This window comes from Megalobrama amblycephala, linkage group LG8, assembly GCF_018812025.1.
Source record: "Megalobrama amblycephala isolate DHTTF-2021 linkage group LG8, ASM1881202v1, whole genome shotgun sequence".
NCBI classification, from domain to species: Eukaryota; Metazoa; Chordata; class Actinopteri; order Cypriniformes; family Xenocyprididae; genus Megalobrama; species Megalobrama amblycephala.
Window position 1 is genome coordinate 8,981,947 of NC_063051.1, and position 21,858 is coordinate 9,003,804.

The 21,858-nt window shown below is 36.2% G+C and overlaps 1 protein-coding gene across 1 annotated transcript in view; it reads right to left on the reverse strand.

Annotated features, from left to right (window-relative positions):
* The window catches only part of chd6 (chromodomain helicase DNA binding protein 6), an 80,943-nt gene that overhangs the window by 11,948 nt on the left and 47,137 nt on the right, over positions 1-21,858 (reverse strand). Inside the window, 27 exon segments of the mRNA XM_048199087.1 lie at positions 324-579; positions 2,297-2,345; positions 2,449-2,524; positions 2,633-2,762; positions 3,022-3,125; positions 3,235-3,324; positions 3,627-3,786; positions 4,351-4,550; positions 4,809-5,011; positions 5,281-5,391; positions 6,123-6,302; positions 7,026-7,190; positions 7,339-7,534; positions 9,123-9,333; positions 9,438-9,693; positions 11,973-12,116; positions 13,833-14,009; positions 14,829-15,072; positions 15,873-15,994; positions 16,196-16,330; positions 16,416-16,502; positions 16,725-16,842; positions 18,358-18,416; positions 18,814-18,879; positions 18,986-19,135; positions 19,682-19,829; positions 21,076-21,584. Coding sequence (XP_048055044.1) covers positions 324-579; positions 2,297-2,345; positions 2,449-2,524; positions 2,633-2,762; positions 3,022-3,125; positions 3,235-3,324; positions 3,627-3,786; positions 4,351-4,550; positions 4,809-5,011; positions 5,281-5,391; positions 6,123-6,302; positions 7,026-7,190; positions 7,339-7,534; positions 9,123-9,333; positions 9,438-9,693; positions 11,973-12,116; positions 13,833-14,009; positions 14,829-15,072; positions 15,873-15,994; positions 16,196-16,330; positions 16,416-16,502; positions 16,725-16,842; positions 18,358-18,416; positions 18,814-18,879; positions 18,986-19,135; positions 19,682-19,829; positions 21,076-21,584 — 4,346 coding nt within the window.

Genomic DNA, 21,858 nt, shown 5'->3' on the forward strand with positions numbered 1-21,858 from the left:
TTTATTTAATGTGACGGTATCTTAAAATCACAATGCTCTGGTGGGATGCTCAAAAACAGCGTAGCTATGATGTTTTAAAGTAAATGCATTAAAAGGAAAAAATTCTCCAAAAGAGTTTTATTGTGCTAACTGGCAAAGAAAAAAAAGAAACAAAGAAAACCCTGAGATCTTGAGTGCTCGTTTATCATGATGTCAACACTAGCAATTTTTGAAAAAAAAAAAAAAAAAAAAAAAAAAGAAAAAAGATATTATCTAATATTTCAAAAATTTCATCTTATTTTGATGAAATGACTAAATAATAAAACTGCCGCCAGATTACCTACCTTCGTTGCCACTCCAAAAAGAGCGGGTCAGGCTCAGTTGTGCAGTGCCTAAACTCTCCAATTTGCCATGCCACAGGTGCAATTCCATCGTGTAAGAGGAAATCGTGACGAAGCGGCTCACGCCGTGTGTAACGCTGATATGCAGTAATGAGGCGGCGTAGACGTGCTGTAAGAGCCGAGCCTGCCGGCCACTGTATCCGCCCCTGTTCCATCATCTCTGTAATTAGGTCTCCTGCGAGAGATGCTACAAAGCCCCCTTTAAAAGAAATGGTACTTTAGACTCAACCTGACGCAAGATCATCTTAAGGGGTGGTCACATTAGGTATTGTGTTGGGATTCATAGGGATGCAAATGTAGTTCAATTAAAAAAAAAAAATTAAAAAATTAAAAAAAATAACCTTTTGTTGCATAATACTTTAAGTTTAGAGAACTCTGATATGTAATTTTTAAAATGATAATATCTGACCAATAGAGGATTCAAAATGACCAAATTCTCAGCAGGGTCCAAAACGAACACAAAAAGCTTTGGCAAGTAAATAAAACAGAGTTACAGTCTGCATATGAGACGCAAATGGTCTACTAAGGATCAGTAGCTGTCATGTATCATTGAAGAAGGGTAGGATGTCAAAATGTTTATTGTCTTAAAACTTCCGAACCTTCCGAAGATGAAGTGTTATTTCTGCGAGTAACAAAATGTCCTCATATTTGGCACAAATATACAAGAGAATGCAAAATATTTATTTACAGTGTAAAAATATTTATGGCTGATAAATTTTCTAAATTTATCCAGTATTGGAAGGTGTTACAAAAGTAAGTAATTTAGAATATATTCAAAATAGAATTCCTGGAGTGTGACATCATATCCTGTTGTTTAAAGCTGCTGTCCGCAGTTTTTCCTCTTTGTCGCCATCTCTGTTTGAAACATGCGATTGCAGTCATATGCGGAACAGTTATCTGTACGTGCGTTGTGCCTCGGCACAGCTCGTCAGCGCGGATGAATCTAATGTTTGCTGTCAGTCAAAATTGCACCGGTGTGGATACTGAACTTCAGAATCACAGACTCTACGTCTTGAAAGTATGACCAATATAAGAATTAATTTTCACTGGAAAATATCATCTGAACAAGTAAGTAACATTTCTACCACTTTTGTTTTGACCAACTGAGGAAAAAAGCATTAGGCCTACAATAAATCGCGCTGCCAATGATGATTAACGATTAACGATGATCAACGATGATTAACGATCGCTTAGCTCTGATCACACCAAACCGTGCAAATTATTATTACTTTTATATTGTTCTCAAATTGTTAACAACATCAGCACTGCGTGACTGTGTATTTAGTGTGTATTAGCGTTACCTGTAGATTTCAATTTCTGTATCCACTCAACAGTCCGGAGTCTTTTGCTTTTTGACTACGGGTGAATCTCCAGTTGTCACTGATGACTGTCATTTGGACCTTTCTGGATTACAATCCACCATCAAAATGATAAGTTTAATTATTTCAGCTGCTGTGAGAAAAGGCTATAAACGTGCCGCTACCGGCAGCTTCCTCACATGATTTAACTGAGCCTCTCGACGGGACTCCTTTCTGTTTACGGACGTGACGTAATGACGCACAGAGGAACTGCTGCATGCTTGAATTTCCCGTGGAAATCCGCCAGTTCGCTCTTATTATAAAACATTTTTACAAGCTAACCGTCGTGAATCGAGACAAGATAATTAGATAGTTTTGAACAATGGCTGGTTATGTACTTGTTCAAAAGTTGATTTTGGATAATTTTTAACCCAAAAAAGTTGTGGACTGCAGCTTTAAGTTTGATGTGGGGTGCAAAATTCTTTGCATGCAGAAAAGCTAGTGTGACCACCCCTTAACAGTATTAACAAACAATTAAAGGTTCAGTTACAACAGTAACAGTTACATTTCAAAACATACATGCATGAATGAATAAATACACAAGCAAGGTTTCAATACCTGTCACCGTAGTGTCATTTTTCCCTGTTTCTTCTGACATGGGCTCCTCCTTTGTAAAAGAAAACTTTATTTAAATTAACATTCTGAGCATTTGGTTATAACGCTTAGCCAAATTCCTCTGACCTCATATTCTTTTGACTTCCTATTATTACCTTGATCTCTACTTTCTCTTCTAATTCCTCAGACTTCATGTCGTTTTCCTCTTTAATTTCATCACTCTTGCTGATACTGCACAAGAAGAAATGTGTGTTTATGGTTGTAAGAGTCAAAAGGTGCAATTGGTATATTGCCACATCCAGGTACATTATCTCAGCTGCTCATTTCAAATGATATTACCTATCAGGTGCATCTGAAGCAGTTTCTGCTCCACCTTGTTCTACCGTCAGTGCAGTGACATCAGGCATTCCCACCCGCTCCAAGAAGCACAGAGCAGGGTCTGCACGCATGGCATTATACCGCTCATACCCTACATGGGACACAAGGACAAGTTGGAAGGACATGATGAAAGCAAGAGGAAGTCAATATGAACCATATGGACATTTAAAAGCATATAAAAAGATGTTTTAAATGCGTTCAAATGCATCACATCTCTGCTAAAAATTAAAAAATGACCCGTATGTATTTGTGTCCGCACAGATTTCCATTGCTATATTGCATATGCATGAGAAATGTACCACAAAACTGGGTGTGACGGTTGCACTCATTCGTCTATGATGATGTCTTACCATGTTTGTGAACTCCAATAAGCAGCGATTTATCTGCCTCAGCATCCCACCATATAGTAGGGATCTCAATGTAGTCGATATCAGGCAGTGTTACCTCCAGTTTACTGCAGCAAACACAGATCCTTACATATTAGGCCACTCTACAATGACATCTGTTTTATACAGAGCTCTGAGTATTCATGAGGTTGAAATGGATTTAGGGTCATGTAGTACCTGGCTGGGATCCCTTCAAGAGCCTGATCAGCAGCCTCCCCCAGCACTTCAACCTTCAGATAGTACAGCATCCGCACCCTCAGTAGCACCCTGTTCATGACAGGATACATGATGATCACACAATTATAACTCGTATATAAATTGCAATATGTCTGATCTCATAACATTGTACTGAAATAATAACAAATATATTTATTATGACTGGAAAATGTTAATTATACACCATGATTATAGTACTCACTATTTATGTAGGTATAACCAGGGTGCAAAAACTACTTTTGCTACACTGACATTGAACGCATACTAACGTTACAATATCATACATGTTTATCTGCATGCATTACATACAGAATGTAATTTTGAAGATGCTTGTATTCTTTATGAAGTTTTACTTGTTGCAGTGTTGTTTAAGGTGTTTCTTGTAGCTGTCATCCTGAAGCACGACCTCTGGGTTACAGTGGACCAGCCAGTCGGCATTCTTCAGCTCAGGTGGACTTAACTGGTTCTTCAGCTTCTTGCCTTTACGACCCCGTGGGACAGGAGCCGACAGACCTGGACAGGTGAAACGCAGGTATTTCATGATAAATCTTTATGTTTTTTTATGACTTTCTTTTTGGTCATTATGCAACGTAAAATATGTGAAAGCATTCACGATGTAACTATTTCAAAGTTTAAAAAAAAAAAGTTGTGGATGTATTTACTATTATATGTGGACATATAAATAAGATATTTATTTACTTTTTTAAATTATTACTGGTAAATTAATAAATTGAAACTAAATTAAAGTGATGGTCAATTTAATTATTAATTGAACTGTAGCAATCAAATGAATCTGTGAATTTAAAATTTTTAAACAAAAGTATTATTTATTAATCAATGAATTAAGTATATTTAATTATTTTTTGCATTTTTTTACATTTTAAAATTTAATAAAAAACCATAAAAAAAAAATCAGAGACCTGCACAAGTATGGTGCAATATTAATATTAATGTTAAAGATTCATTTATTGTTCTATTTAAATGTCAATTGATTATAGCTAATCCTAAATAAAGTCATCCTAAAAGGAATTCATGCTAAACAAAATGACTGAGGGTGTGAACAAATCAATTAATAACCTGAGTGGTTTTGCAGTGCTTGATTATGTCCGTCTTTAGTGGGTGTGATCAGATCCCAGATGAAGCTTTTAATTTTGTCGTCTCCTTTATAATGGCGAACACAGTAGACCAGAAGAGCCCTGCACAGCACCTCCATGTCTCGCTCCGACAGGTGCCATTTAAAACGCCCATGATTGAGAATATCCTTCCAGCGACCCCACCTGTACAATCAACAAAGACATTTCATCATAATCTGAGATGTATAACTTGCAAACAGCCTAATTTATGGCTCCAATATTTATTATATGGTCAGTTTGAGCTGCAAATGAAATGACAGAAAATTTCCTTTAGGTTTTTTTGTAACAATACTTGTTTAAAAAGTCTGATTCATCAGTCATCTTATTAAAAGTCTGTTGTAGGGCAACAGAAGGTGACCCAGAGGGAATGAGTGGGCAGCCAAAAGCAAATGAAGCACTGACCCAAAAATAAGAAGGTTTTTCTCCACTCTGAAGCACTCTGCTCGGAGGTAGCGTCTGTTGCGATCACTGAGACGTCTTGTGCGACAGGGACGTTCTTCTGAGTCGCTATCCAGTTCAGAGAACTCCATCAGTTCATCGTCCTCAAATGAATTATAGTGACGCGTCTGCTTCCGTACACGAGGTGTGTCGATCACCAGACTCTCCTGGTAGAGTCAGAGACATGAGTCAGAAAGTGTTGCCGTCTCAATATTTTTCTCCTTAAATGTCACCAATATGCAAACAGTCTAGAGCGCGCACATTCACTATCACACATTAATGCAAGCCATCTGTTTTGACTCAGCTGATATTCAAATGACCCCCCATTTTCTCTCTCTCTGGTGAAGTCTATGAGCTGATTCTCTGGCATTACACCACCTGAGTCACAGTGAGCTCATATGCAAAGCTGCAGCTTTTAAACCATCACGCTTTTTACCTTTTCTGCCTTGGAGTCAATTTCCAGTTCAGCAATTTTGGCCCACTTCTGCCAGAAGTTTGGATCATCCAGAGAGATGTCTGTACGGTTCCCTGAAGACACAAAGCTAGCCTGGAATTGGTAAACAATAAAGGATTATAAGCACTTATCAAGATAGATATCACATATGTCAAAGACTGTGTTTTACTACTACATCTTTTGCATTTACATGACTTTTCTAGCTCATCTGCCATATTTACAAACAAAACAATTAGAGATACAAAGACAAAATGTTGATCATTAGATTTGATTCATAACACGTCTCAGTAAATATTTTTACAGATCTCAAAGTACCGATCTAACAGTCGAAGACATTTATATAGAGAGATGGACTGTGGATGTGTAGACATGTACATGCACTACAGATCAAAAGTTTGTGGTCAGTAAGATTTTTGTTTTTAAAGTGACACAGTAAAGACATTCATAATGAAAAGATTTCTGTTTCAAATAAATGCTGTTCTTCTTAACAAAAAAAAAAAAAAAACCTGTCATGGTTTTCACAAAAATATTAAGCAACCCAACTGTTTAAGACTGATAACAGAAATGTTTCTTGAGCAGCAAATCAGAATATCAGAATGACTTCAGCTTTGGTTCACAGGAATAGAGTATATTTTAAAATATAAAACAAAAAACAGATATTTTAAATTGTAAAAATATTATTTCACAATATTATTGTTTTACTGTATTTTTGATCAAATGAAAGCAGCCTTGGTGAGCAGAAGACACCTTCAACAACATTAAAAAAAAAAACAACACTTACTGACCCCAAACCTTTAAACGGTAGTGTATACCGAAATGTATACCTTGGCAAAAGTTGATCCCTTCCCCTCAGACTGGATTGTGATGGTCTGTGTGCGTCGCTGCAGGATCTGATCAATATCCTCCTCGCAAAATTTAGAACCCTCATCTTCCTCATCCATGAGGGCCCCATAAGCCCCCTTCCTGAGAAGATCTTCTACCTCCATCTTAGACAGTTGCTGAACCTGAAAGAGGAAGGTACAGTAATTAGCCAATCCTGTCCTAGTCAGTGTAGCAAGTCATGGCATAAACTAAATATAACACTTCTGAGGAAGAAATACGATTTTGCAATTGATGTCTATGTGCCAACCATGGTGTACTTTTCAATTACTGTCTGCCCAGGGTTCAAAATTAAAACTCAACAAATATAAGCAGCGAATTTGTCTGCAAAACATTCTTTAAAATAATCCTACTGAAACTGCTGTATTGAATTTATTTATTTATTTATTTATTTTTGACGTGAACAAACAAAATCAAAGATATACACAGTCTCCTAAAAGCTCACTGGCATTTTCATTTCTAACTATTTTATCTCAGTGGAAAAAAAGCTTAATTTTCCAAAATTACAACGTGTTTCTGAGAGAGACTGTACAGCAGGGATTCCAGACGTTTTTTTGTCAGCTGAAACCCTTAGGCCTAAAATATTTATTTAAAGTTCCCTAGAGATTTTAAGTTAATATTTCAATAATTTAACATCACATTCATAATTACTGTACACTTGCTGTAATTTTCCATTTTTATGATTAGCTAAAGCTTTTCATCACCCCCAGGGGTTCACAGACCCCAGTTTTGGAAATATATAATTTTCTTTCTTTCTTTTTCTTTTTAGTTTAAGGCTGATACATTTGATCAATTCAACACTGGCAGATGTGAAAAAAAAAAAAAGTTAAATGTTGTGGATCCCTCACCCCATTGAGACTGCCCTTGCGGTTGATGTCCTGCAGAACAGCCTTGTCCAATCCCAGTTTCAGACTGGCCTTGTCAAACATCTCCCTCTCGTATGAGTTTCGCGTGATAAGTCGATACACTTTCACCGCTTTGCTTTGACCGATCCGGTGGCAGCGAGCTTGAGCCTGTGGAATTCAAAGCATGTTTATAACAAAAATAAAATTTGTGGTTTTTGGAAAGGCTTGTGTTGATAAAAGGTTTTTTATATATGGGATGGAAATCGCTAAAGGAAAGAGTCAGTTAAACAGTATATAAAAGATGCTGCGCATTCACCTGCAAGTCGTTCTGCGGATTCCAGTCTGAGTCGAATATGATACAGGTGTCGGCAGCAGTGAGGTTGATGCCCAGACCTCCTGCTCGTGTACAGAGGAGGAACACGAATCGGTCGGAGTCCACCTTACTGAAGCGATCGATGGCAGCCTGCCGTAGATTGCCTCGAACTCTCCCATCAATCCGTTCGTATGTATACCTACATGCACCGTACAAATTTCAGATGAGAAGAAAATTCCTTTTTGCATTTACCCTACTCTTTCTCCATCATATTTTAGCCAGTTTTAGGGTCTTTTAACTAGTTGCTTATTAGCATGCATATTACTAGAATATTGGCTGTTTATTAGTACATATTAAGCACATTTTAATGCCTTATTCTGCGTGACCATATTCTACATCCCTTAATCCTACCAATACCTAAACTTAACAACTACCGTACTAACTATTAATAAACAGTAATTAGGCAAAAGTTGCAGTTAATAGTTAGTTAAGGTGCAATATGTAAGATTTCTGTGCACTAGAGGTCGCAAGAGGCCTATTCAAAACAAAGGCGTAGCTTGATGACGGCAAGTTTGAGCGCGGAATCTTAGGACATGTGGTCTTCACATCACAACTGGTGGAAACAATGGGGATACGACTCAGGATGAGATTAATAACGTTACTGTAGTATGAAGCAGAGCAGGACTGAGTGTTGTGGGAGCTGGGCCACTGGAGCGAATGCGCAACACACGCCTCACGAGCAGCTGAACTTTTATTATGACACAGTCGCCGGCGCTGCTTCCGCTTTTCCGGTCATGAGTATGAGGTAACACAGCTCTGTTTATCATTTTAGATACATTTGAGTGTGTTGAAAATGATGTTATAACATTACTCTGTGCGTTCGCTTGGCGGCTGCTGCGAGACACTTGTTTGAGACACACTGCAGTAACATAGATTGATTTTAGAATATCATATTAAATACTGGATGGCTTGTGTTGATAAATGGCATGCAATTAATTTTAAAACGTATTGTATGATGGAGTTCAGTATTACTGTTACTAAAAATAAAGCTGCATCTGATTATGCTATGTTAGCTACTTAACAAAATAGTGTTTTTCTCTGAGGCATGGTAAAGCATGGTACTTACAAAAAAAAAAAAAAAAAATTGAAGAAAATTAGATTTAAACAGTAAGACTAAACGTGTTGAGCTATATAACAATAATTAGCTTTCTGTCTATAAATGTAACCAAACAGTTGTTCCCTTGTCTATTAAATGTAATATATTAAAGCGTCTTTGGTGTTTCCATGGTTTCTACAAAATAAAACCGGAAACCGAGGGTAATGACGCAATTGACAGGCGACTCCTCACACGTCCGAGAGCCTTGGTTAAAATTGCAATTTTCTCACGATTTACAAGTAGTTGGAAACATTTGGGATATTGTAAGTACTCAAGCGAACAAAATATATAACACTGGCCTAGTGGTTTTTGGATATTTTACTGCAAAAATATTACATATTACACCTTTAAAAGTGAGAACTGGACCCTTATCTAAAGTGTGACTGATATTTTTATATGCATTACAGAAATTGCTATGAAATTCCACAACCTTTCTAGGGCTCAAAATATCAATTTTAAAATTCTGTTTTTCATGACTATCCTTGAAAAACAAGCAACAAGTGACGTGAACCGGGTTTTTATTTCCTGTTGACATACTATTTTCTCATTCACTTACGGTCTCATTCATCTCAGCGGAACATTTTTTATAGAAGTATGACTAATATCACTGGATAACAACCAGCTGTCTCACCTCCTCTGAATGAGGTAGTCCTCCAGTATATCAAGGCATCGAACCATCTGGGAAAACACCAGTACTTTATGTCCTCCGGCCAGCAGTTTGGGCAGCAACTTGTCGATAAGCACTAGTTTACCAGCGGCCTGGATCATTGCCTGCAGCTGAAAATCCACAGCGTCAGAACTGTAGGTTTTCTTGAAGCTCTCAAGAATCTTTTCTTCAGCGCCTGACAGAAGGAAAATGAGAGACTGTGTCAGCACTACAAATTAGAGGTGTGACTACTATGTAGAGAACTGCAAACAAGATATTTCATGAATTTCCAGATGTCACCTGTAATGAGATATGGGTGATTGCAGCACTTGCGAAGCTCCATCATTGTGTTGATGAGGTTGGGCATGTTGTGCTGGTTCGCTCCCTTGGCAAGAAAGGCAAAGTTTTTCTCCAGAATGGCGCGGTAGTATTTCTTTTGAATGTTAGTGAGCTCCACCTCGATGATTGTCTCCTCTTTAGGGGCCAGATTCTTCTCCACATCATCCTTCAGTCTCCTCAACATCATGGGCTTCAGAATGGCTTGCAGTTTCTTTACCTGTGGGCATGTTGATGTTTTTCAGGTTAAAACTGGGCACATTTATTATCACCTAAATCAACAATAATCAGACCATGTTGCCTGATACAGAGTGCTGCAGGAATGAGTCCTAAAAACTGGAAATAAGTAGGCACTTTTGCACTTCTGGTTCCATCGTCCCAAAATCAAAGGGTTTTTGGTTAAATGTCTAAAATAAAGTCTGTGGTTAACACAAGCTCAAGATATTTTCACGTTTTATTCTATGACATAAAATACATCAGTAATACCCCACTGGTGTTACCAAAAAAGGTCTTAAAAAGATCAGGGTTCCCACTCTTTTTCAGCAATTATTTTCCAGGACTTTTTTAATTTTACTATGGCAGGAATAAAAGACAAGGATCATGTCTAAAGTAATATATTGCTCTCAAAGTCTTTAAAAGGCATACAGTTTATTGCCATGACTTAACTATAAAATCAGTTTTTATTGAGCTCTCAATCATACATTATGTCTATGGAAGCTTGTTTCCACCACAGAAAAAAAAATTAAAAAGTTAATTGCGACTTTTTATCTCGCTATACTGACTTTTCTCGCAATTCCAAGTTTATATCACAATTATGCTATTTATAATTCTGACTTTATAACACAATTGCGAGTTTATAACATAACACAATTTTGACTTTATAACAACTGCGAGTTTATATCATGCATTTGACTATATAACACAATTGTGAGTTTATATCTCACAATTCTGACTTTATAACAAACAATTGCAAGTTTATATCAAGCAATTCTGAATTCTGAACAAGCAATTGTGAGCATATATCTCGCAATTCTGACTTTATATCAAGCAATTGTGAGTTTATATCACAATTATGTAAGCCAGCAATTGCAAGATTTTTTTTTAGAATTTTTAGATAATAAGTTGCAATTACCTTTATTTTTTTGTGTTATTCAGCGGCAGAAACAAGCTTCCATAATTTATTGCATTACTTAACTATAAAATCAGTTTTTAATATGAGCTCTTAATCATACATTATGACAAATTGTTCTCGTTACCAGTGTCCATTTCATAGCAAAAAATATTGGAACTATTTTAATGTTTGGTTTAATATTTTTATTTTCAAATAGTTAGTAAAAGACAAAGTCGATGAACAACAACGACATCCACAACACATAATAGAATGTGGCAGGTCTATTAGTCTGCATTTACGCATTTATTTTGACATTAGAATTTTCCGTCCTGTCCAATGCTGATTATCACCGTGTCAATCAATATAATTTTTATATATACAGATTTTATATACAAATATATATACAAATTATTTATATACAGATTTTCCCTTTTTAATCACTGCAGCTGTCAATCACTTCAGCCGAAACTCAAAGTTCTGCACTGTTGTGATAATCTGTTATAATCCTGTTATAATCAATGAAGCTAGCTACACTGCACAATGAATCTCTTATTGACCTTATATTGCATAAAAATGATTAGTTAGCAAGTTACTGAATTAGGTAGCTGCTTACCAATTAGGGCTGCACAACGATTAATCGCGATTAATCATTTGCAAAATAAAAGTCTGTGAACTTTATAAAATTATTTTCAAGCACAACAACAAGATTTTCCAGGACATTTTACATTTTCTCTAATTTTCCATGTGTTTTCCAGGACTGGAAAGTTTGTCATCAGTTTTTCAGGTTTTCAAGGTTTTCCAGGACGAGTGGGAACCCTGAAGATGGTTGATAACAAGTGGCTAAATGAGTGGCTAAACATCAATGCATCATCATAGTACACTCGTGCAGCCTTGTTGTGTTTAAAGACTGAAAGAATTGTCAGATGCTTTAGCAGTGGTGACAGTCATGTAACCATGGTGTAGTTCGTTTATAGCCTAATATTAACTTTTTTTATTTCTGCTGATTTCATTAAGGCTTCTAAATTCATAAAAGTTACGTTCATTTGTGAAGATTATCTTGATTCATAAATGTTTCATGGTCACAGAGCTTATTTTCTGCACAAATCCAAAAGCCAATGGGAAAATCCTATTGGACTTTTGTTGAGTGAACCAGGGTGATGCTGACTTTCAGGTTGGCCTACAAAAATGTGTCAACCCTGCAGCACTTTATTTGGCTATTTTAAGTTTATCAGCATTGGCTACTTAGGATGTTAGCAAGGATGCTATCTACTATCCTCTAGGTGGCTCAAATAATTGGAGGTGAAGGTGTATAGAGGTTTATCTAGTCCATACAGCCCTTTAGGCAAGATCACAAACTTCCTATCAAGCGTTTGAGGATTAGTTCTCACCTGCTCCTCCGTCTTTAGGTCTCCGAACTCCTCCAGGAATGTAGTCTCAGAAGGAAACTGTGAGGGCTCGAGAAAGTTAAGCAGACTGAAGAGTTCCTCGACTGAGTTCTGCAAAGGGGTTCCTGTGAGAAGGACTTTATGTTCCTTGAGGGAGAAAAGACAGAAAAATTAAGTTTAGTCTACTGATTCACTATAAAAGAATGTGCGTTCTTAAGATATCTATATACTAACTTAGACTTTATAATACTTTTATCTATATGGATGGTGAAAGATAGCACAGGAAATTATGGGGATAAGATTGAATAGAACTTTGAAATATTAAAGCAGAACTCGGCAAGATTTGCAAAGGTCCCCCTACAGGTTCCTTCAGTGAATCACACTGTCGTAAATACTCCAAGCGCAGCTCTGGACTACAATGACTACAACGCTCACCAGCGCAGTAGTTTTGCAAATACAGTACAAGAAATCTCGATGGAGGTGGGTAATTTTCGAAATTGTCTTATAAAGTCATAATATATACATTGTTTTTGAATAACCGTAAAACATTTTGTCACTCTCGCGTGAACGTGAACATGAAGCGAGATTGTTTCGGGTGGGTGCAGCTCAACTTGCAAGTGCTGTATTCTGGCGTAGACATGCCAGATGGGGTTAGTGCTCGCCTCAAACACACCACTACAAGTCAATTAACCATCGTAAGGACTTAGAAAACTATTTATGAAGGTAAAAAAAGTTACTTAGTTCTGCTTTAAGCTGGATTTTATGTAGTCTCACCCATTTTGGCTCCAACAAGACGGTGTATTTCTATGCCGTGGACCAAATAAGTATTTGGACACTGAAGTCTCATTTAAAAAATAAATTCTATCATGACAACTCTCAGAAGATTGTTAGCATGGTAATGGATATTACAATGTGCATGTATTTGGTCTTGGCGGAATATATCTGCTACGCTGCTGCTGATTTGCTACTGTTGTAGATTATTCCTGTTGTTGTAGATTATTGCAGCTGCTGCAGAGTAAGTACAGGAACTCGCTACTGCCAATTCATACGCCGATACACTGCTGCACAAATAGCATATATCAATAATCAATAGCAGATCTATACAGGTGGAGCTGGGGAAGGTGGAGGCTGAAGCATGCTGCAAACTGCTATAGTGAATGTAACCCGCCATTTAAAAGTGTGAGCAACAAGCTCATTGGCTGCAGATGTGACATGGAACAATCAGCTTGAGTCATGTAGTCAACTCTCTAATTATCATCAGCTTGCGTTAAGACCCATCAGCCTGTGCCATCTAGAGTTTCATGACAGAACTATGTATTTAATGTATTAGATACAAAAAGATACACTATTTAGACACTTTCTGGTTGTCATTCACTATTGCATCATGCAGCTTATGTGTCCAAATACTTTTTGGGGCTACTGTACATCAAAATGCATCTGTGGACACCTAATCAGCTGTGAGAGGGTTTTTTTTTTTTTTTTTTTGGAAAAAACAGCACTGCGTCAAATGTAGTTTGCACACGCTGGCCATCACTGCAGTCAGTGATATGTAAAGTGAGTGAGATGAGATTACTCATTCTGTGTCCAGAGAGGATGTGCGTATGTAAATGTAGTGAAGCAGAACTCGGCAGCTAAATGAGATGTGTGCAAGAGAGATGGCACAGTAGTTTAGCTCGCAGATGGCTTTACTTCCCCTTTTCTGCATTTAAACCTGAACTATATGAATCAGTTGTAGATAGAGCAGTAGATATTATAAATATACATATTATGACATATAACCTATTACAAAAATGTCTGGACAAGTTTCCTGGTCCACATATGAGCAAAAAAATAAATAAATAAAAACAAGCATATTAAACTGACCAGGTTCATGAGTTTGAGCCCCTCCAGCAGTTTACAGTTTCGGTTTTTTAGGCGATGGGCCTCGTCAATCACCACACAGCGCCAATTAATCTTCTTCAGCTCCGGACAGTCAGCCATTATCATTTCAAATGTAGTGATCACGCCATGAAACTTAAACTGACCAGACAGGATGTTTCCCTGAAGGAGCAAGAGAAAGACTGATTGTATACGTTGTACTTTCAAATATAAAGTCTACAACACCCCATAACTGTGGTAAAATAAGTGTAAAGTAAGGACAGACATTAACTAGGGTTTGTGCGACAAAGAAGTCCTGCGTTTTTTACACTACCATTCAAATATTTGAGATCAGTAAGATTTTTTAATGTTTTTGAAACTTCCTTCTGCTCACAAAGGCTGCATTTAATTTATCAGAAATACAGTAAAAACAGTAATATTGTGAAAAATTATTACAATTCAAAATAACTGTTTTCTATTTGAATACATTTTAAAAAGTAATTTATTCCTGTGATAGCAAAGCTGAATTTCCAGCATCATTACTTCAGTGTCACATGATCCTTTAAAATTCATTCTAATATGCTGATTTGCTGCTCAAGAAACATTTCTTATAATTATCAATGTTGAGAGCAACAGTTGTGCTGCTTAGTATTTTTGTGGAAACCATGATATATATATATATATATATATATATATATATATATATATATATATATATATATATATATATATATATATATTATTTTTTTTTTTTTTTTTTTTTTTATTTAGGATTCTTTGATAAATAGAAAATAACAACATTTATTTGAAATAGAAATCATAACATTATAAATGTTTTCTTTCCTGTCACTTTTGATCAATTTAATAAATCCTTACTAAATAAAATCTATTTCTTTAAATATTCTTTGGTTATGTTGATGAATCCTACCATACTGTGGTTCTGTTCAACCAACTACTGAGCCTGAAATCCCAACTCAAAATGAATCACTCCGTTTGACCCACCTGTTCATCTCGGTAGTACGTCTCATACTGCATAATCATCTGCCGACTGATTTGGCTGCCGTGATAGACAATAACGTTCATTTCAGTCCATGTGCGGAATTCTCTCTCCCAGTTGGTGATGGTGGAGAGCGGGGCAATGATGAGGAAGGGTCCTCTCAGACCCATGAGGAAAATCTCAAAGAGGAACGTGATGGACTGGATGGTCTTTCCCAGCCCCATCTCATCAGCCAGAATACAGTTTTTCCTACATCAAGAGAAACATGGTCAGGTGTTTCATTAATCACATCAGATTGCAGTTTTGAGGAACAGGATTTGGAATTGGTCTTTTTTTGTGTGTGAAATTGTGATCACTATCACTAATTTGTTGTTATTTTTAATATATATTTATTATTAGGGCTTTTAGTAGGTAACACACAAGATTATGAGATTAATAATAAACAATAATAAATATGCTTATTGTTGCTAATTGCATTTGTTTAGCGATATGGCTGTTAATTAATAAAAAATGTATTTCATTATTTGCTGGTAAATTAACCAAATTCATCACACCACATTTATTAATTATAATATAATATTTGCTGAGAAATGTCTTCAGATAAAAGATAAAGACATTGCATTGTTTTAGACAAAATTATCATTTAAAAACAAAAAGTGGCTTTTGAAACCAATATATTGCTTGTTTTAATTTTTTGTAAAAAGACTAAATTGATATTTTTATTTAATATACAAGATGAATTAATATATATATATATATATATATATATATATATATATATATATATATATATATATATATATATATATTGCATAAATAAAATATATTTCAATGCAGCTTTTATATATATATGAATTTGTATTGATTTGATTTACTAAAAGTCCTAGTTTTTATTATTTTCAATTTAAAATGAGACTTTTAAAAATACATTATATAACTTTAATTATGATTGGCCTTAGTTTAATAATTAAATGGTGATTTTATACCTTAAACTATGATCATAATTTTGTGTTGAGCCTACAAGAGCTGATATTAAAAGTCTCTTTCACCTGTTGTACCAGTTGAAAAGAAGCCAGTTCATTCCCTCTAATTGGTATTCTCGGAGCTGGTTCCCATTCCTGTATTCTCTGGACTTCTCCAGTTTTTGCCACTGTTCTGGCAGAGGCCTTTCCTGTGTTATTACAAAAGACAAGAGTAGTGCCACTTCCATCAAGATATATACTATAAAGAAGAATGAACATGTTTTGTCTAATAGACAGAGCTGAACCATGTGATCATAACGTACACATGTGCACTGGAAACATCCAATTAAACTTATCTTGTAAGAAAAAATTTAAAACAAATACCATTCATTTGCAATTTGAGTGCTTACCACCTGTTTAATTTCTGGAATTTTCTTGAGGTCTTCAAACTCTCGGATTTTCACAGGGTCAACATCTTCCTGTAGCTCCCAAGTACTCTCCTCATATGACAAAGAGCACCATTTCACCAGGTAGTGTGTAACTTCCTGTCATGCAAACAAACCAAACCTCAAAAGACTGGCACTACAAGCACAGGTTTGTTTTCAAGAGATCATTTGAAGAGTGCCTCACCTCTCCTGTTTCTGTATCGGTGGTGATAGCAATCTCTAAAACCCGATCAACCTCAATATAATCTGGATTAAAGAGGTCTTCATCCGGCTGAGGAGAAACACAACATCATCTCAAGTATATTTACACAAATAATACACATGTAGACAAGAAACTGGTCTATGACCGAAGCCATAGATTTAAAGGTGAAGTACTTGCACAAAATTGTCTGTATGGATTTCAGCTTTTACATCATAATTATATTTGATGCATTTCCTGGTTATAACTTTAAATGAGCAACAAACAAACTGCAGCATGTTTTGGCAGACAAACCTCTGTGAAAATGTGCTTCATTTGCGCCTGCTTGTTTCTGAAGCGCTTGATTTTTTGGTGAATGCGTGGGTCCTTCTCCAGTTCCTCCAAGGTCGCCCATTTACAGTGCAGATAGGAGCTGGCAACAATGAGAAAATGCTTTCATAGCTAAGAATGTGCTATAAACAACAGCAAATGCATTTTTCCTGCATGCATTTGATTTAAAATAGTATTGTTTGAGACAATATGTCCTTGTAGCGTTTCTCCATCCATATTTGTGTTTATCACACAAAACTTGAAAAGAACATGTCTAAGTCACATTTAAAGCTTTTTTTAGGATCATTAACATCAATTTTCTGTATTGAGGTATTACTGACATGAAAATTAAGCACATATCCATTGTGCCTGCATCAATACTGTAACGCAAAAATAAAAACAATGTATTACTTAAATTGCATTATGGTAAATTTAAAGGATTAGTTCACTTCAGAATTCAAATTTCCTGATAATTTACCCCCATGTCATCCAAGATGTCTATGTCTTTCATTCTTCAGGTGAAAAGAAATTAAGGTTTTTGAGGAAAACATTCCAGGATTTTTCTTCATATAGTGGACTTAAATGGCTACCAATGGGTTGAAGGTCCAAATTGCAGTTTTAATACAGCTTCAAAGGGCTCTACATGAATATAATTATAACTACAAGAATAATTAACTAGCGAAACGACTGGTCATTTTCTAAAAAAAAAAAATAAATAAATAAATAAAAAAAAATAAATTATATACTTTTTAACCACAAATGCTTGTCTTGCACTAGCTCTGCAATGCGCCACACATTACGTAATCACATTGGAAAGGTCATGTGTGACATAGGTGTATCTAATTTCCTCCTCCAACTTCAAAATCAACCGACATTGTTGTTTTATCTTTTTTTGTAAAGGCCGCTTGACTCAGTCTTTGCATGTTTGCTTTGTAAACACTTGCTCGGTACTTCCGTGACCTTTCCAACATGATTACATCATGCCTGGCGCATCGCAGAGCTAGTTCAAGATGAGCATTTTTAAATTAATTAATTTAAATTAATTTAATTTAAATTAAATTAAATATTATTTAAATTAAATTCAATATTATTTAATTTTTATTTTTTTAGAAAATTACAGATCGTTTCTCTAGATAAGACCCTTATTCCTCGGCTGGGATCATGTAAAGCCCTTTGAAGCTGCACTGAAGCTGCAATTTGGACCTTCAAACCGTTGGTAACTGTTGAAGTCCACTATATGAAAAAATCCTGGAATGTTTTCCTCAAAAAACATAATTTCTTTTTGACTGAAGAAAGAAAGACATAATAGAATTGGGGGTGAGTAAATTAACTAATCCTTTAAGCAAAACTTTTTTTTTTTCTTTTGTAATTTACAAAGAGACACAAGAAAAAGATCTTGTTGTAAATCCCCCCATTGTTCATTTAGGAAATCATTTCTTGAGGCAGAGTGTACTACCACTCTACCAGATGGATCATTTAATGCATAAATTATTTGAAGTAATGCATTACACAATAAAGGTGAGTTATGCATTTGCACTGACAGCTTGACAAGCTGAGTGTTCGACAGTTTGAGAGCCCAAAAAGGAAACAGCAGTTTGAGTCACATGAGTACACTTACAAATTTCTGTACTTGACGTAAAACTCCTCCAACTCTTCTGGTGGTTCATCAGGGGATGTCTAAATGAAAACCATAGAAAGAGAATATTGATTTTAGGCAGATGTTATTTGCACCTCAGTGTAAATGCCGCCATGTTTTTGCCAGCATAAACATCCGGAACTGGATGTTTATGCTGCAATACTGCAATTAGGTATATTCAGTACTCTTTTAGCACCACAGTGTAAATCAATGATTTAATAAAATGTGTAAAAGGTGGATAAAATATAAAGGTTTAAGAATCAATCATTGAACAACACATTTTGTACAACACATTTAATACACACTTTATAGTAAACTTCATGGCCATATAAGAAATACTGTAGCTAAATTTTATATAACTAGCAAAATTATTGTGGAACTGGATGCAAATAGTTAATCCAGTCTTTATAAGTGTAACATGTAATCTGATCCCTTTACCTCTTTCTTGACCGTTCGCACGGAGAGTATTTTCTCAATAATATTAGCCTCATCTTCAGGGGGTTCCTGGAAAGAAAGAAGGCGGGAATTATTTCAGTATGTGTTTGCTCCGCCCCTCCAGAAGTAGGGCAGGTCTGTGGTGTGGCATAATGGCAGATGTTGCCACGGTTACCTCGGCCTGCCAGGCGAGAGTAGAGGAAGACATGGCGGCAATTCGGCCCGCGCCCAACACAGCAATGGTCTCCCCGTCATCATCCACGACCTTGAAATCAAGATCTTCGTTGTACTTCCGCCGCTTCACTTGACGCCCTGATCGCCTCTTCTGCACAGAAAAGGAAGGAAGGAAGGGAAGGAGGAAGAAAAGAAAGAGAGGAAAGAATATTTTTTTGTTTAGTTAGTGTAAAAATCCTTGTGCATACTGAAAGAAAACTGGTACAATGTTACCGGATCAGTAAGTAATTTCATATTACCCATCACACATTTAATGTTCACGTTTTCAGGATACACTTTTTAAAATCATGTGTACTTTAACATTTATCCCCTCTATATATATATATGAAGGTACATTATATTATGCTGTATGGCAGACAGGTATTCAAATTGAGATTTTGTAAAGATTTAATAGCAGACGTTTAACAGAATTTTAAATGAATAAACATTTTTCGTGGTAATCAATAACATGCCACTGTAACTTGTACTAATCCAGAAAAATAAGAAAGTTCTGTTTAACCTGGAATATTCCTTTAAATGCAGAACTTTGAACATGATCTTAAATATTTTGTATTTGTGCAAATAAACCACATGATGCATAAGTATTCAGCACAGGAGAACCCGGAGGCCTGATGTAGATTGGTTCAGGAGAACTCACAGTGTTATCCATAGGGTCGGTGCTTTCCTCACCGCCGGTGGCGAGCGTGCAGAGAGAGGCTGTGTCATCACTCTCCACCATCTCAAGTACAGCATCACTTTTCCTCTTTCCCTTCTTCTTCTTCTCCGGAGGCATGGCACCCTGCTCTCTGCATAACAGCGACAAATGCTCTTAAAATCCATCTAACCGCCACAGTTTTGCACAGGTTGACAAATCTTATAGCAAACCACGCAAGGGCTTCTTTGACTGACAAATATCAGGCCATATTATGGTACAAAACACCAACATCTGCTGTGCAGACGCTTCCTGGGTTATAAGTGGGCAACTTACACAAGCAATATAAGAGTTTTGCTGGAGCACAGCACTTGAATAAAATTGCATCATTTCATTGCTTTACTTTTGGAGAGATAAGTGTTGAGAGGGAACTAAAAAAGTGGATGAGGAAATTTAAAATGTTTAAAAATCATAAAAGATGATTGGGGCAAGGTGGTCATTTTTAAGAGCCATAATTGTGGCACAGATTGCTTATTTGCAACTCTAGGGCAAATTACGTATTTGACCACCTTATGAATGCATGCACAAAACTGTACCTTTATTTCTCCAAATACACTAGAAAAATAACCAAAAGTTCAAATAGCCCTTCACATGGTTGCAGGTTTCATTTTTTGACCTTGGTTTCAAATTGGAAACCCATAAGCACCTACATTCACTTTGTAACGCCCACAATCCTTGTATCACATTTCACCAAATCAAGATATGAAAAGGTGTGTAATTGAGTGTAGCAAGAACAGCGCTGAGATGATACATGCAAAACTGTGTCACATACAAAAGATGCAATCTGTTTTGTCAGTTGATATTTGTTAGTCAGAAACCAAAAATGACTTACTGACATAAAGCTAGTTTGCTGCCTGCCATTAAGATGTCTCTTAGTAAACCAGGCACCAAGTGTCCTAAATATACCTGCCATTATGGTCTTGTTATAAAGCACATATAGAACTCTAGTGTTAGATCAAAAATACTGTGAGTGAATATTACTGGTTGTAGCATTGAAAACATCTCCATTTCATGTCATGTGCAATACCGTTCACAATTTTGGGCTCTGTAAGATTTTTCTTTTTTTTAAAGAAAAAAATTATTCAGCAAGAACATGTTAAATCAATCAAAATTGACAGTAAAGATATTTACATTATAATGTTACAAAAGCTTTCTATTTCAAATAAATGCTGTTCTTTTAAACTTTATATTAATTTATATAAATATATTAATATTAATTAACTTTATTCAACATTGAAAAGACCTTAAAAAACCATTAAAAAAATCTTGCTTGTGAATGGTTGTGTCTGTATATTCATAAACCCAAAAATGACAATTCTGCTATCTTTTAACCAACTCACTTTGGCTTCCTCCCTCTTTTGGAGGGTGGATGTGTTGCAGTGTTCTTGGGCTGTGATTTCACTTTCACATCTTGACCTTTCTTGACCTTTTTGACCTCCTTTTGACCTTTCGCCTCCCTCTTATGATCCTTTTGTTCCTTCACCGCCTTTGACTTTCTTGGAAGAAGCTCCTTCCCTTCCTTTTGCTCCCTTCTCTTTGGTTTAGCATTGCTCTCTCCATCTTTGTTCCAGTCGGACTCTTTCTTGTCTTTTTTCCTTCGTTTCTTCTTCACCCTGCTCCCACCCCCTCCATCATCCTCCTCACTGTTGATTGATGAAGGGCGGAGACTGTGACCGCTGGCAGCAGACCCTGCCTTTGTGTGAGCCATGCAATGATTGGGCGGCCCTCCGATAATCCGTAACTGTTCTTTGCCCAAGTGGCCGATGGGAAATGTAGTTTGTGCGTTTTGGTCAGAGACATTCGAGGCAGCAGCGGATGGAGTGTGCTTTAGTACATGGGCGGCAGACAACTGGAAAAACAGAAAACAGATTAGAATTCGCTCCTCTAATTAAACACTATTTGTGTTGTTTGTAACAGACAGATCTAAGACTGTCCCATGTAGTTAAAACCATCTACTGGTTATGAATAGAACATATGTTTTGTGCACTTTCATGCTGCTTTATTATATATTATACATACTGAGCTATAAAAGATTTGAGTCCACTTTCAAGGCCACGGTCAGTGCGAATGCAAAAAGAACTGGGTTTTTGGCCCACTTGGTTTATTTTTTAATCCACTTACAG